The 13918-nt window shown below is 36.0% G+C and overlaps 1 protein-coding gene across 1 annotated transcript in view; it reads left to right on the forward strand.

Moving 5' to 3' along the window:
* ENPP3 (ectonucleotide pyrophosphatase/phosphodiesterase 3) overlaps positions 1-13918 on the forward strand; it is a 77952-nt gene that overhangs the window by 9501 nt on the left and 54533 nt on the right. Inside the window, exons 3-6 of the mRNA XM_066248306.1 lie at positions 659-781; positions 3318-3443; positions 6622-6682; positions 10705-10802. Coding sequence (XP_066104403.1) covers positions 659-781; positions 3318-3443; positions 6622-6682; positions 10705-10802 — 408 coding nt within the window. The remainder of the gene's footprint in view (positions 1-658; positions 782-3317; positions 3444-6621; positions 6683-10704; positions 10803-13918) is intronic.

Genomic DNA, 13918 nt, shown 5'->3' on the forward strand with positions numbered 1-13918 from the left:
TATTTTATTGATGCAATATCTTCTGTTTTCTGAGGCTCTCAATATTAACTGTGCATGTGTGTGTGTTTGTGTGTGTGTGTTTAACTATTATGCTCCCTACATTGCTTCATTTTCAACTAAGTTTTTTTTTTCTTTTCTCTTGTTTGCTTTGGTCTTTGTCTTTATAGTGGCTGTTATTCTTCTATCTCAAATGTCTAGTAACCATCTATTGACATTGAAGAGTAAGGCTTCCTCATCTTTTCTCATCAGCTATCTTCTATGTCTACTGTCTCTGTGATGAAATCGACTCCTCCTAAATTCCTTCAGATTGTGATTCTTTATTCTATAATGGGAGGTGGAGTGGATGTAGTCACTGCTCTGTATCCAGACTTTCAATCAATTCCATTATATTTATATTTATCCTCTGCCTTTCCTTCCTATCCTCACTTAATAGTAGCTGATGTCACCGAATCTGGAATCTCTCTGGGGTCCTGGGGAAAAATCATTCATTATATTTATCATTATTTATCACTGCACTGACAAACCCACAATAAAAATTATTTATATTTCTGTCTGTCCTAGTCTGTGCTAGGTACTTCTTCTATGTGCTTCTTTGGTCTAGCTGTGAGATATTAGTTAACTTCTGAGTATTGGCTTCATTATTTTCTTCACTCGACAGGCAGCTGCAGGAGAAAATGCTTTGATTCTTCATATAGAGCACTGGATGGCTGCCGGTGCGATGAGGGATGCAAAGACCGAGGCAACTGCTGCTGGGATTTTGAAGACACCTGTGTGGAATCAAGTATGAATTTCGAGAACAAGTTCATTATCATGTTGGTTGTTCTGTCATTAATGCGTATCCAGATGCTCACCACACACACTTGTATATTAGTTTGCTAGGGTTATCACAACAAAGCACCAAGAACTGGGCAGCTTACACAATGAGAATTCATTTTCTCACAGTTCTGGAGGCTAGAAGTTCAAGATCTAGGTGTTGGCAGGGTTGGTTCCTTCTGAAGGCTATGAGGGAGAATTCGTTCCATGACCCTGTTCGAGTGTCTGAGACTTGCCAGCGGTCTTTGGAATCCATAGGTCTGTGGCAGCCTAACTCGAAGCTCTGCCTTTAGCTTCATGTGGCACTCTCCCTGTGGCTTCACGTCTTCCCTCTGTGTATTTCTGTGTCCGAGTTTCTCCTTTTCATATGAATATCAGTTTAACTTGATCATCTGCAAAGATCCTTTTCCAAGGAAGGTCACATTCATAGTCATGGGGTGAGAACTTCAAGTTTTTTGGGGGGGTAGAGTGAGAGGGTGGACACAATTCAACCCATAACACCTTGTGTACAGGGTCTATTATTCTTTCCCGCTTTACAATTGTAAGCACAGAGTCCACACTTTAGTTAATTGAAGTTGAGGAATGGCAGTTTTCAGCAGATGGAATGCAGTATAATTACGTAAGTTTCAGTGGAGTTCTGCTGTGACTCACTGTGTTCCCCCATATATAGGATGATCCCATGTATAAGACGCACCTTAATTTTAGGGCCCATAATTTGAAAAAAAAATATATATATATATTACATGAAGTTATTGAACTCAAATTTTATTCATCATAAAGTTCATATAACTCCTCATCACTGTCAAAACTCCCATTCATTAGCTTGTCCTCATCTGTGTCTGATGACAAATCATTGTCTTCAAGAATGAGCTCAAAAACAAGTGCGAAAAGCGGGAAATGCAAGTAAAAAAACCAACAGCCACTGTATAAGATGCACCCAATTTTTAGACCCCAAATTTTTCCCCCAAAAAAGTGTGTCTTATACAAGGGGGAATATGGTAAATTAATCCTCTTATTTAGTTTCATTCTCAAATTTCAGGCGCATAAGACTTATTTGGAAAGCTGGTGATTCTTGGCAATTCTTTTTTTTTTTTTTTTTTTTTCACATTTTATTTTATTTTATTTTTTTTTATTTTATTTTTTTTTAATTTTATAATTTTATTTTTTTAATGGGGTGACATCAATAAATCAGGATACATATATTCAAAGATAACAAGTCCTGGTTATCTTGTCGTTCAATTATGTTGCATACCCACCACCCAAAGTCAGATTGTCCTCTGTCACCTTCTATCTTGTTTTCTTTGTGCCCCTCCCACCCCCTATCCCTCTCCCATTCCCCCCTCCCCCCTGTAACCACCACACTCTTATCAATGTCTCTTAGTTTCACTATTATGTCCCACCTACGTATGGAATAATACAGTTCCTGTTTTTTTCTGATTTACTTATTTCGCTTCGTATCATGTTATCAAGATCCCACCATTTTGCTGTAAATGTTCCGATGTCATCATTTCTTATGGCTGAGTAGTATTCCATAGTGTATATGTGCCACATCTTCTTTATCCAGTCATCTATTGATTCTTGGCAATTCTGATGCAGTGTGCCACAGAACAGGGCTAGGGAATCACTGTTCTCTCAGTGGAATGTTTACTGTCTAAAAGAATTTAAAGAAGGTGGAGGGGAGAGTCTAGTGGTTTGAGAAGAGGAAAGACAAGAACAGTGGAGCTCCTTACTTTATGCCTTCTGAAAAGAGTAAGAGGGGGAGGAAAAACCTGGTCCAGATAAGATTGTATTCCCTTCACTTAATTGCCCCAAATGTTTGCTTTCTAAATAATGGGGAATGGCGAACTCAATGCTTAAGGGAAGCACACAGCACTCATCCACTGAACATATTTGTCTTAAGCACAGGGCTGATGTGGATTTTAGTCACTGTTTCCTAGCTGGTGTTACCAGGAAGCAGCTGCAGTCCAGGCCCTTGTTGTTCTTGAATAGAGGTTTATTTAACTATCTCACGCATGAATGCTTAGCCTGGGGAAACACCCACGGCAATTAGGGCTCTGACCTACCATTCCTGTGGTGCTCAGTTAAGCGGTCCCCTGACCTGCCTGCATTCCTACAGACCTGACTGTGTTCCTATTACTTCTGTTGTTCACTGGACTTTCCTTGCTGCTTGTCCTTAAACGAAGCGGGGCCAAACTGCTCTTGGGTGACAACAATCACTCAGGCAGTAGTTCTCTACCTTGGCTAGGGTGCCTATCCTGGTGTAGTAACAGGGCCGGTGTTCAGAGTTCCTCCAAACTCAGAGGCGTACCTGCTAAGTAAACCGGAGCTGCAGTTTACAAAGCTGAAGTCCTCTCTGCCACCCGTCCCTGATGAAGCTAAGTGGTGGGTGGGTCCTCATTTGTATTATGTATTTCATTTATTAATGCAGATAAACCAAGAATTTGACTGTACAATAACATAGGGGGTAAGTTAAATGATCAGAACCAAACTGTGTAATTTTACAGCCCGAATCTGGACATGCAATACATTCCGCTGTGGGGAGAGCAGACTAGAATCTAGCCTTTGCTCTTGTTCAGACGACTGTTTGCAGAGGAAGGACTGCTGTGCTGACTACAAGAGTGTTTGCCAAGGTAAGCAGAAGAGGTTGACACATTGTCCTTTGTGAGTTTAGTGACCCTAGAGCTGGCCTAGGCTGCAAAAAGTTAAAACAAGCCAGAGAGGTACACCATATAGAAAAAAAGACAATCTGTGTTTACTATGGAAAGCAATGTGGTTTGTCCACCACAGAGGAAGGGCGCTCAGAGCATAGCTGTCATAGGAGAGAAGAGAAAGCATACAGTTCTGCATCTGTCTGTAAGGCAAGGTCTTCTCCAGCCCATGACTATGCTAGACAAGCTTGTGGTTTGAGACAGCAGGTGGCAGAGCCTATGAATAAAACATCATAAAGAGGTTATTTGGCCCAAATATCCATTTGTGAAACCAATGTTATTGTTGAAACAACTGTGTCCTGAGTGGTTAAACTACTGATTTAGGACCCTCATGAGCTCATGCAAGCCAAGATTAGGATCCAGGTTATTCAACACCTGATTCTATCTGCTTGTCACTTTATAAGTGATGTCATTTTTTTTTTTAAATTACCAATCACTTGAACATCTGATTGGATTTCCAAAAATGCATGTATACACACAGCAAAAAATGCTTCAAGCTTTAAATCCTCTTTTCATAACATAATTCCCAAGTGAGCCAACTAACTTATACTTTTAATATTTTTAGATAAAAAAGAGATTAGGTTGAATTTTGATATTTTTAAATTGGAGGAAAAAGTTGAAATAGAAACATTAACTATATAATCCCTTAATAGAAAATAAGTTTTATACTAGTAGATGAATCAGTTTTTATATAAAGTATAATTAAAAATCAGCTAAAAAGGGCAATCAAAAAGGGAAATATATATAATCTTTAAATGGGAATTCTGTTTTTAAATGATAATTGTTTGGTATTTTTGAAATAGTGTTTGATATAATGATACCATTAAAAATTCCTCTAAATTCATAAAGGCAAGTGCAATTTCTAGTTAGCTTATTTCTCTAATAAATACACTGACCATATTGTCTCTGACCTCTATCCTCTCCTGATATCAATCCCAATTTTACAACTCAACTTTCTATCTAAAGACTGATTCTTAGGTCATGTGATAATTTTTTTCCACTGAATTCATTGCGTAATATTACACAATTTCACAGAAACAGAAGTAATGGTTGTAGGAAGTATTAAAGTTTACCATTACTACTAACTGGTTACTTTGATAGAGATAATCATTTTAGTTTATTTTTAAAACATAAGTAAATATTTTCTCACTCTAAGGATTAACACATTATATTTAATGATGTTCAATGATTCTTGCCAAAATTATATCCTGAAACAGTTGTTTGAGGGGATTTTAATAACTTTTTTTGTGTATGAAATCAGTTGGTTACTTTTTAAGTTTAAAATTTTCTAAACTTTATGATAAATTTCTAACATACGAGGCAGAGAAGATTATAATGTTTTTCCATATATTCATTGTCTAGCTTCAGCAGTGATCAACTCCTGGCCAATCTTGTCTAATTGACAAGTATATTTTTCAAAAAGATGAAAACACAAATCTCATGGGAATGTAAAGTGAACATAGGGTGTTAAGATTGCTCAAAGGGAATCAAAGAATATATATATGAGACCGAAAGAATATTGGAATAAAATGACTAAAACTGTAAGTTTTAGTTTAATTTAAAATTTTTTTCTTCTTTTTAAATTAAATTTTGTTAGATGACACTGTTTAACATAGTTATACAGGTTTCAGATGCCCAATTCTATAACAAATCTGTGTACACCATATTGTGTGTTCACCATCTTCCCCCAGAAAACTGTAACTTTTTTTTTTAAAACTATAACTTTTGATGGGACAGAAATGATTTGCATTTCCATGGGACAGTTCATGTGCTATCAAACAATAATCAATTATATTGCTGTTAGTTTTTTACCAGTTAACTGCTAGTCTTATTAAGTTGTAAAATGAATAGTAAAGAATAAGCTAGATATTCGTATCTACTGCTCGGTAACTGGATAATCTATATGTGGGCTTTTTAGATAATTTCCAGTGTGACATTGAAATAAAATTTAGTGAGCAGTCTTATTTTCAAGTTTTGATTTTTTTTCTTAGCAAAATATACTCTTTATTTTCCCCAAGTGAATTCTAGAGTTACTATAATTCATCTAAATATTTTTAATATGTATCTAAAAAAAGATGAGGGTTTAACAAAATTATGATGTAATTAACATATCTAAAATATAGTTACTATCATTTGTCATCAAATAGCCATCAAACAAAATATTTTGTTTGTTTCATAAGACTTATTAAAAAGATTGTTTGAAGTATGATCCAAATAGATCCAGACATAGAAACTGACTAGTATTTCACGTCCTCTGAACAGTCATTTTTTTCCCTTTGCAATTTACATTTTGGAGAAATGAAGTGATTTGTTTTGTCGAGTTTTCCAGCCTGGGTGTTGTAGATTGTATTCTCTGTGATAGGCAGTTTGCCATCCCCTATATGTGCTGCAAACTAGTAGTTAGAACATGAAGGCTGTTCAGATTCAGGTGCAATTTACTTTGTAAGTATATTTCAGGGATGGTGGTATTATGTCCATCAAGAGGCCTATCTTGTCTACTGTTTCTTTTGGGAAAGATGTTAGCTATTGATAATCACTGCCTAATCCCATTAGGAGTTGCAAAGTATGACATTCATATTCTATCATTTATACGTTATTAATTAGCTGGAATGTTCCATAAATAAAAACATCTATGGTATAAGACTTATTTTTAGTTAAGATCTTAAATATTTGTTTAATTTCCCCCAATTTATATAAATTGTTTTTACTGACTCCTTTTCTGTTTTTTTTAATTGTATATCTATGTCTATTAAGCTCAATTTTTTTTTCTAATAGAAAAAAATATTGTCCTTGAGGGTAAAAATACTACTAATAAAAGAAAAGGAAATTGTTCCTTTCTGAAAGCTAAAGTAATCTCTTTTGTTTTTCTTGGTAAAGATAGGCTTCCTGGTATTCAGTTAGTGCAGATTACTGATCTGTGCAAATCACTACAGGCACTGACCTTACCAACATGTAAAATAGCACGTAACATGTTCTGGAAGAATTTACTCATTGGAGTGACACGAATTGCAGTTTGGAAAGATCATGTCCCCTGATCATTTGTTTCTCTTTTCTTGTCTGTGGCGCAGCAGTCTAAAGATTTGGATCTTATGCTTTTCAGGAGAAACCCCATGGGTGAAAGAACAGTGTGGCACAGCCCAGACGCCTCAGTGTCCAGAAGGGTGAGCATGACATGGAGAACGTGTTCCTCTTTAACACATGGCATGTGGGAATGGAGCTGAGAGGCAGGATGAAATTTCTTTTACTCTGTTTACATTTCAAGCCAAAATAGTTAACGAAAGATCAGATTCTTTGTGATTCAAATTCATAAGTGACTTCTGTTCACTCTATTGTTTACAAAGCATTTTTATATTAACTTACTACATTTGTGTCAAAAAAATGCCTGAACATTTGGTTGAAGTATTTATACTAATATTTCCAAGGTCCTATGGTCAGGACTAGAATTTAGATCTGAATTACTTCAGCCAGAACTCTTTTCTGTTAACATCTCGACACCTCAAAGTTATTGTTATCGAGGGAAAGGGAAGAGATTTGTCCACAGGAGGCCTCACAATGAGAGGTGAACCTTGAAGAATAGATGAGGAGGACTTGGTCAGGTGGGCACGGGTGATGAACGTATGAGGTGACATCCCTCACTCTCTCCTCTCCATGCACCTCCTCCACTCTGTTATGATGGCGGCTTCTCCAACTGCGCAGCCTCGGACACCCGCCCCACATCGCCTCCTAGGCAGGCTGGATTTTCCCTTTCCTTCAGTTGCCCCTTCTGCCCTTGACCTGCCTCACTCCTCTGGCCCTAGCAGTGGGAGGATGTCAGTGAGGTAGAAGATGGAGAAGGGAATATCCAGCTATCGGAGGAATCAGTGGAGGCATTTTAGATAGCTTTATTTCATTTTTTAAAAGTGTATGTATATACATACCGTATTCTTGTGCCACGCCGCTTTGGTCAGCCCAGCCTGCAGATCCAGCTGTCCTCTTCAGCAGCTTCTGAGTGTAACAGCAACACATTTGGAATGGAAAAAAAAAAAAAGGACTTGAGTTTGAATCTTGGCTTTGTCTGTGGGACTTTGCACTAGTTACTTCTCTGAGCTTCATCTATCAAATTGGAATAATAATGATAATAAAGTTCAGGAGATTTCATGTGAGAATTATCAACAAAATATCATCTAGCCTATAGAAATGTTTTATCAGTTTATGTGAGCCAAAAGTTAGAGGACATTTCCGGAAGCAAAATCTCGATAGGTTGAGAAAATGTTCCAGAAAATGGCAGTTTTGCAGCTTATTTTATACATTAGAATGAAAGGATAAGATGTAAGGAATGTTACAAGAAATCCACTGGTGGTAGATTAAGGAGGTAGGAGCTTTGGATAAAAAGCAAACTGGAGAAACACATACTTCTTTTCCATTGGTGGGAACAGGGTAGTTAATAATTGACATTTAAAGCACATAGTGATGGTGTACGGGAACAAGGTCCAGAGATCTGGAGCTCTGGGCCTGTGGTTGTGCCTTCCAGGGGTCTAGAAAAGGAAATTATTCTGACATTTCAAAGATACTGTATTTTCCTATGTATAAGACACACTTTTTTTTCCAAAAAATTTGAGGTCTAAAAACTGGGTGCGTTTTATACAGTGGTTGTAGAATTTTTAACTTGCATTTCCTGCTTTATTTGTGCTTGTTTTGGGGCTCATTGTTGAAGACAGTGATTCATCATCAGACACAGATGGGGACAAGCTAATGGATGGGACTTTTGACAGTGATGATGAGTTGTATAAATTTTATGATGAATAAAACTTTATGTAATACATTTCTTTTTCAAATTTCAAGCTCCAAAATTAAAGAGCGTTTTATACATGAGGAAATATGTTATGTAACCCGAAAGCTTAAGAACAATGCACAGGGTTCACAAGGTAAAGACTGACCTCTGCTAAGAAAGCAATAGGCCTGGAATGTGACTACCTGATAAAACCGGCTCAGTTAGGAAATAGTAATGAGATCTCCCTGTGTGGTTACTTTGGTCACTGCGCTTGTCAGACATTTATTTGTTGTTCCACTTATTTATGCATTCAGTGGTTGATTCTTGTATGTGACCTGCCTGGCGATTGAACCTGCAACCTTGGTGTATTGGGACAACACTCTAACCAACTGAGCAACTGGCCAGGGATCCCCAATTTTCCATTTTTACTTTTGAGATATAATTCATAGACATTGAAATGTTCACATTTATGAGTACTGTATAATGAGATTTGGAAATTCAGAAACCTCTACAATTCCCAGACACAGAATATTTCCAAGATACAGAATATTTCTATTACTCCAAAAAGATGCTTCATGTCATGATTTCTATCACCATAGATTTCTATTCTTAAATATTAGATAAATGGAATTATACCATGTTCTCTTGTGGGTTTTTTGTGTATATTTTTTCTTAACCCAATATTGTTGAGATTCATAAATGTTATTATTGCATGGATCATATCTCTCACATGGGCCTTTGTACAGCATGTTTTTCTTGCTTAAAACATTGGTTCTATGTTCTTTTTATATTATTTTTATTTGTTCTTTAAGGCTTGGTTTACATATCATATCTCCTGGAGAGCCTACTCTAACCTTATAAAGATTGAATCTGACATCTTTCTATGTACTTGAATTCTAGCCCTATACTCAATTCTAGCTCTTAGTCACTCTTGTTTACTTATCAATTTCATCCTCTATGAGAGCTATAATTCCTTTGCACTTTTATTCTCAATGTAAATGATTAATTTTTAAAATAAATTTGTATTCTGAAAGGCAAATAAACCTGTCTTCCAAACTCTCCTCACAGTCTCCTTTACAATGTGGAATTAGATGGCTCTGCTACTATTTTTTCTAGCTTCCCTCAAACACATTGAAAAAAACTGAAATTACTTTTCTTATTTTTGGCTGGTACCAGCATTCAGAATTTTCTTTTTAATAATATTGGGTGTTTCTCAGAATACTTAAAGACTTACTCTAACTAAATTTCTTGGAAAAGTCTGTTTTGTTCAAAAATGTCAAACTCTGAGATTAGAGTAGAAAATAATTTCCACATACTCACTTGCATGCACTCTATTTGAAATTTTAAACAAGTTTTCTGTGTTCATAATTGCTATTCTTTTTTTTTAATTTATTTTATTTTATTTATTCATTTTTAGAGAGGAGAGAGGGAGAGAGACAGAGAGAGAGAAGGGGGGAGGAGCTGGAAGCATCAACTCCCATATGTGCCTTGACCAGGCAAGCCCAGGGTTTTGAACCGGCGACCTCAGCATTTCCAGGTCGACGCTTTATCCACTGTGCCACCACAGGTCAGGCATAATTGCTATTCTTAAGAGTCCTCAATTGGAATCCAAAAGATAGAATAATTTCAACTTTAATAATTTTTGAGTTTGACTGAGCATTGAATTCAGTAACCATTGCTTTTGTCTCCTTAGACAAAGCCAGGACCGTGAGAGATCTGCAATATAGATTCCCATTTCTGGTCATGTTTTGTTAATGCTTTGCTTGCATGCTGGTAACATTTATTGTAAAACAACATTTAATTAGCTCCATGTATATCTACCATTGTAAAATACTAAATATATTTGAGGTGATGCAGTGTATTAATGTGCTATGTTGTAATGATTCCAAATTATTGGGGAGTGGATTAGGGTCAAGTTTTGAGAGGTTGAGTAACTGCTTAGGGTTTAATAGTAAAGAATGAAGTTGACAATTGAATTTAAGTCTTTCTGAGGCCAAAACCCTTCTCTTTTCTCCTTAGCACACTGCCTGCTATGTCATAAGCTTTCAGGGCTAGAGAAATTTCATACATGGTATGCCTGAGTGTCATAGGTAGCCAATGTCAAGAAGTAATTAGAAATAAAGAAGGTTAGCCAAACTTATTTGAACTCTAGAACTCAAAAGGTAGTAGATCTCAAAGTTGAAAGTCCCAGATAATTTATGTAATACTGTTTTTTAAAAATAAAAAAAATAAAAATAGTGTCCATATTATTAGATTACTAAAATATAAGTACTGATTGTTAATGGAAATAACAATTTTAAAAAGAAAAAGAAAAACTTAACCCAGAATTGTTTTATCCTAAGAATTTTTTAAATTTAGAGAATTGTAAATATTACAGGAAAATATTTTTTTACAATCAAAATAATGAACTAATTTTTCGTTTTCCATTTTTAGATTTGACCTGCCACCAGTTATTTTGTTTTCCATGGATGGATTTAGAGCTGAATATTTACAGACATGGAGTACTCTAATGCCTAATATTGATAAAATGAGTAAGTCTTCTACAATAGGAGGCATGCAAATGAAAGGACACCTAGTTAGTCTCCAGATGGTGCAACTCTCTTTCTGGCTTTTAATGTTAGTGGTTTGTTTTAGCCTAGGACCTCTCAAAATCCTGATGACTTTACTGCATGATATCTATTTTCATACGTGTTGGCTCCTCCTTTCTTCTTTTGTAGCATGTTCATCTTTTTGTTTATTTTGATTTGTTTTGTATTTAAATATATCTTCTCCTCGGGAAATCTGTTCATGTTTATTGTCTCAAAAGCAGCATTGATCAGACCTACTGGGTCATGGCAAGGCAAATATAACCAGGAAAGATAGGATCTTAAAGAAGCCTGAGTAGACTGGACAGAGCCAGCACCTACCAGTACTCCATTAGGTAAACATCCCAGTATCTGTGTCTGGTTCTGCAATGAAAGTACCTGGACCCTGGCTTTAGCAGTTACTAGTTTGAGACCACAGGCAAGTTGTCTCGCCTATTGGTGCCCCTGTCTCTTCATCTGTAGAATGGTCACTTCTACTGAAAGAATATGTATGTAGTGTACATTAGATGATTTTACCTAGTTTGTTGAGAGTTTTGTCATGAAAGGGTGTTGAATTTTATCAAACATTTTTCTGCATATATTATCATGTGACTTTTATCCTGCATTCCCTTAATATGCTATATCACATTAATTGATTTTTATTATGTTGAAACATCCATATAGCCCAGGGATAAATGCCACTTAGTCATGGTATATGATTCATTTAATGTGATGTTGAATCCAGTTTGCTAGCGTTGTTGAAGATTGTTATGTCTGTGTTCATCAGTGATACTGGCCTGTAGTTTTCTTTTCTTGTGGTGTCCTTGTCTGACTTTGGTATCAGGGTAGTGCTGATACCATAAATTGAGTTTGGAAGTGGTTCCTTCTCTCTAGTTTTTTTGGGAGAGTTTGAAAATGACAGGCATTAATTGTTCTTTAAATATCTGTTAGAGTTTGCCACTGTGCCTCTGTGCTTTTCTTTGTTGGAATGTTTTTGATTATTGATAAAATTTCCTTACTAGTTATAGGCCTGTTCAGAGTTTCTGTTTCTTCATGATTCAGTTTTGGTAAGTTGTTGTTTTTAGAAATTTATTCTTTTCTTCTAGGTTATTCCCATTGTGGAGTATAATTGTTTATAGTAGTCATTTATAATCTTTTTTATTTCTGGGTATTGGTTGTAGTGTTCCCTCTTTCAGTTCTGATTTTATTGAAAAATAAATTTTTGCTTGAGCTGTGGTGGTGCAGTGGATAAAGCATCGAACTAAAACATTGAGGTGGCAGGTTCGAAATCCTGGGCTTGCTCGGTCAAGGCATATATAAGAGTTGATGCTTCCTGCTCCTTCTCCCCTTCTCTCTCTTTCTCTTTTCCCTAAAATGAATAAATAAAGTCTTAAAAAATATTTTTAAAACATTTTATTTTATAGAAATTTATTTTTTATTTTTTAATAAATTTTTATTAATGTTAATGGGGTGCCATCAATAAATCAGGGTACATATATTTAAAGAAAACATGTCCAGATTATCTTGTCATTCACTTATGTTGCATACCCATCACCCAAAGTATGATTGTCCTCCGTCACCTTTTATCTAGTTTTCTTTGTGCCCCTCCCCCTCCCCCTCCCCCTCTCCTCCTTCCCTCCCGTGCCCCCTCCTCCCCCCACCCCCGGTAACCACCACACTCTTGTCCATGTCTCTTAGTCTTGTTTTTATGTCTCACCAATGTATGGAATCATGTAGAACTACATAGAAATTTATAGTTATTAAAAAATATATTGTATTTTGGGGGTTATATTGTTTAATTTTGTTCAGTCTTTTGAAACTACTAAAATTGTTTTTAATCTATTTTAATTATTTCTTCTATAATATTTATTGTTTTTTCTTCTTTATTTTTCTTCTGGTTTTGTTTGTTTGTTTGTGTTTTGTAGTGCACATTTTAGAGAGAGAGGCAGGCAGACAGACAGGAAGGGAAAGAGATGAGAAGAATCAACTCATAGTTGTGGCACTTTAGTTGTTTATTGATTGCTTTTCAATGTGCTTTGACAGGAGGAAGGGAAAGGATAGTGGCTCCAGAAGAGCCAGTGACTCCTTGCTCAAGCCAGTGACCATGGGCTCAAACCAGCAACCTTTGGGCTTAAGCCAGCAGCCATGGGATCATGTCAATGATCTCATGCTCAAGCCGGTGACCTCAGGATTTTGTACTTGAGACTTCAGTGTCAAGGCTCTATCCACTGCTCCACCACTGGTCTTTTATTTTTCTGAGGTGTAAAGTTAGGTTATTTGAAGTTTCTTTTTTTTTTTTTAAATGCAGGTATTTGTTACTATAAACTTCCATTCTAGTACTACTTTTGCTGCAATCTCTATAGTCTTCAGTTGTTTTACCTACTTATCCATTTAGTCTCTATTCCTTCTTATAGTTGAGAGTTTCTATGGATATATGTTTCCCTCATTTATATTTTCAAATATTTTGGTTGGTGCTTTGATTTAAAAATTGTTTTCTTAAGGAGTAAACTATGCAAATGATAAACTTTTAAAAATTTATTAAAGAGTTTATAGTAAAAAAAAAAAACCCCAACCAACCAACAACAACAAAACTCTCTTTTTCTAAGTCTTCCTAGTTTTTCTCTGGAGAAGCAACTACTCTTGGTGATTTATTGTGTGTTCTTCCAGAGTTATTCTATTTCATCCTAATTTAGATTCCTAACATCTGGAAAAAAGCAGTGGTAAAAGATCTTGTATTCTGTAAGTTCTATAATAGCTCTGGTTCAAAGGCAGGGGATCCAAAATGGTGGTCTGAGTCTGTGCTAGTCAGGAGGTGTGTCCAGTATAAGACACTTGAACTAAAGAAGTGTCATATTTTCACATTATACATACCATAGTTTGTATTTTACTTAACACTCTGCCTTTAGGCATTTAGGAATTTGATTGTGTCAGTCTTGGCTGGGTAGCTCAGTTTTGTCCTGATACATCAAGGTTGCAGGTTTAATCCCTGGTCACGTAACATACAAGAATCAACCAATAAATGCATAAATAAGTGGAACAACAATTCAATGTTTGTCTTTCTTTCTCCCTTCCTCTCTCTTTAA

This window comes from Saccopteryx bilineata, chromosome 12 (assembly GCF_036850765.1).
Source record: "Saccopteryx bilineata isolate mSacBil1 chromosome 12, mSacBil1_pri_phased_curated, whole genome shotgun sequence".
NCBI classification, from domain to species: Eukaryota; Metazoa; Chordata; class Mammalia; order Chiroptera; family Emballonuridae; genus Saccopteryx; species Saccopteryx bilineata.